The sequence below is a fragment of the Lycium barbarum genome, chromosome 8, assembly GCF_019175385.1.
Source record: "Lycium barbarum isolate Lr01 chromosome 8, ASM1917538v2, whole genome shotgun sequence".
In the NCBI taxonomy this organism is placed as follows: domain Eukaryota; kingdom Viridiplantae; phylum Streptophyta; class Magnoliopsida; order Solanales; family Solanaceae; genus Lycium; species Lycium barbarum.
The window spans coordinates 103051256-103054121 of NC_083344.1; the positions used below are offsets into that span (position 1 = coordinate 103051256).

At 33.0% G+C, this 2866-nt stretch overlaps 1 protein-coding gene across 1 annotated transcript; it reads left to right on the forward strand.

Annotated features, from left to right (window-relative positions):
* Nucleotides 1-859: 859 nt before the first annotated feature.
* LOC132605205 (LOB domain-containing protein 37-like) lies at nucleotides 860-2557 on the forward strand. The gene is made up of 2 exons (XM_060318423.1): nucleotides 860-1291; nucleotides 2190-2557. Exons 1-2 carry the CDS (start codon nucleotides 1108-1110, stop codon nucleotides 2507-2509), a joined length of 504 nt encoding a protein of 167 aa, XP_060174406.1. The 5' UTR covers nucleotides 860-1107; the 3' UTR covers nucleotides 2510-2557.
* Nucleotides 2558-2866: the final 309 nt, after the last annotated feature.

Genomic DNA, 2866 nt, shown 5'->3' on the forward strand with positions numbered 1-2866 from the left:
GATGAACTTTTACTAGCCTATAAGGTAAATAAATTTAGAAGGAAGACTGACCTTATTTAATTACTCATTTTTCATATGAGGATAATTATATCAATTATCTTACAAAAATATATGAGATTAAAAGTTAATGCTCTAGATATTTTTCGTGTCATATATAAGAATCTAAGTTTAAATTAGGGAGATTATATTAATTGGTGATGTTAAGTCTAAGTATGTTATGCCGACCATAACGTATGTATGAACTCAATAATATAATTCATACTTGATTATCGCAGATGTATTAGGAAACACGTATTAGTGATATCAATAAGTGAAGACATAATAAAGTCACGTATAAGTCATTACTGTTAGTAACGTATTAGCCTTAATACGTAACTCATAGTAACGAATTATAAAAACGTTACCGACAGTAACGTTATATATATCCGTTTGCTCCGTCAACCGTTAGTTTTTGTCCGTTAAATATTTTAATAAAATAATGTCTAATACATTACTGGGAAATACGTTTATACTAGTTCTGTAAAATTTCAAACAAATATATTATTTTCGTTAATCGATTTAAATAATGGATTATTTTGGTAAAATTCTCAACTACTCTCAACACATGCACCCAATACTTTTGCACCCAAAAAGACTTTAATTATTATGTCATTTATAAAGTCTTCTCAGGTATACATTTTTGTAATGCTAGTCACAATACTGCACATTATATTGATGTATTTTGGAATTGTAGCCTATATTGAATCTTGATGTTAGCTGAAGTCAAAAGGTTATGTCCACTCACTTTGTACAAAAGACACTTTAATTCGCTTAAGAAATTAAAATAGTGGACAAAGAACCAACCATGTAGTTTATTAATTCCCTCACATCACATCCTTCGATAATTTTCTTCTTTTATCCACATATTATCATATCTCGTTTATCTCTCTATATATTTCTCTCAGTTTCCTCTTCCTCAACACTCCTTTCCACTTTGAACTTCACTTTTCATCTTGTTCTCATTCCAAAACCCACAACAACATACCCTATAATCCCATAGTATATATATTCATTTATTTTGCTCCAGACAATTGTCTCTTCGTTCTGCAAACTTAATTGCATGTGAAAATGAGTTGCAACGGGTGCCGAGTTCTCCGAAAAGGTTGTCATGAAAATTGCATACTCAAACAAAGCTTAGAGGGCATTGAATGCCCTCGAGCTCAAGCCAATGCCACTGTCTTTGTCGCTAAATTCTTCGGCCGTGCTGGCCTCACATCCTTCCTTTCTTCCGTCCCTGACTCCCAAAGATCAGGTATTTATAATATATAACACAAGTTTAAATTTTTATATAGTACACAAACTGTCAATATGTATACATTCAACTAATTATATAAGAGAATTCAAAAAATGGAACACATAATATCGACAGAGACGGATTCAAGATTTTAATTTTATGGGTTCAATCTTAAGATTTTTAGCATTGAACTCATTATATTTTCAAAGTTAGGGGTTCATATCTACTATTTATTACAATTTTAATAATTTTTTACACATAAATTTAGGCTTCGCGTCGAAAGTTTGGGGTTCAGTTGAACCCCTACCTTGTAAGCTAGATACGCCTCTGAATATCGATCTGCTGATGCAATTTATAGCAACTTTTAATTAAGTCTATTGAAGAAAGAAAAAGTCTCACATCGGTAGTTAATGAGATGGGTGGTTCCTTATATGGATTTGGACAATCCCCCTCTCATGAGCTAGCTTTTGGGGTTGAGTTAGACCCAAAATCCATTCTTCACAAAGTCTTCTTCGTGATACAGTAAAAGTTTTCCCTATAATTTGTATATATATATACAAAATAATTATTTTATCTTATTTGCACAATTTTATTTGTCGACGAAGAGGATTTAACTGAATCCTATTCTGATCATATGATTTCACCCTTTTTCACTAATACGAAAAGATATACTCCTTTTGGTTTAATTATTTGTGTTCTACATTTATTTTTACTCTGTTTCAGAAAAATTTCACTTTTTATACTTAGTTGTAACTTTAATTCTGATATCGACATGGCATAATTAAGATCACAATATTCAAAGTGTATTTTAATATCTTAAACACATTTTTTTGTTTAAAGCCACTAGATTCTTAAATTCCCATATCCAATTCAATCAACTTTTACTGAGGAGTTTGCTTTGCTTAATTACGTGCAGCTTTATTCCAGTCGCTGTTGTTCGAAGCGTGCGGAAGGACAATAAACCCGGTGAACGGAGTTGTAGGGTTGCTATGGACAGGTAACTGGCACCTTTGCCAGTCGGCCGTAGAGACAGTGCTTCAAGGAGGTGTGTTACAGGCGTTACCGGAGTTTTCAGGCATGACGGGAGTAGGCAAAGTAAACCGACTAAAGGAGAAGAGAAGAGACACGACACCTTTGAATTCAGATGAATCTGATACAACAACGTTTGAAAGCGGTTTTGTTTACCAGCAAAATGAACAAGGAAATGATACTAAGCTTCTCAGACTGTTTTTCTGAACAAAATACTAATGAGAAAAATTCTTAGGTCCAAATTTTATCAGCTTACTTACTTGATCACCATTTACTAGCTATTATCATCTATGCTTTGAAATCTTTTGGGGCATGTTTTTGGTTTCAAAGAGAGTATTCTTTACCAGTTGATTGGAAGTTCAAGTCGCTCGAATATAATTAAATATGACTTTTCTTGAAGGTGAAGGGAAGGAAAAAGGAAAAGAAAAGGAATCGACTGAAAACTTAATTAGTTCTACCTCGTTATTAGTACAAAAAAGTCGAGAGTTTCGACAGTGGCACTTGCATGGTGAAATGTAGAGGATGACAGTGGCACTTGCATGGTGAAATGTAGAGGGATGATAA

What these genes read in the sequence shown, in the direction of transcription:
- LOC132605205 (XM_060318423.1), top strand. Translation starts at nt 1,108, where the DNA reads ATGAGTTGCAACGGGTGCCGAGTTCTCCGAAAAGGTTGTCATGAAAAT. An exon ending in CCCTGACTCCCAAAGATCAG is followed by an intron (nt 1,292 to 2,189) that starts GTATTTATAATA and finishes AATTACGTGCAG; the next exon opens with CTTTATTCCAGTCGCTGTTG.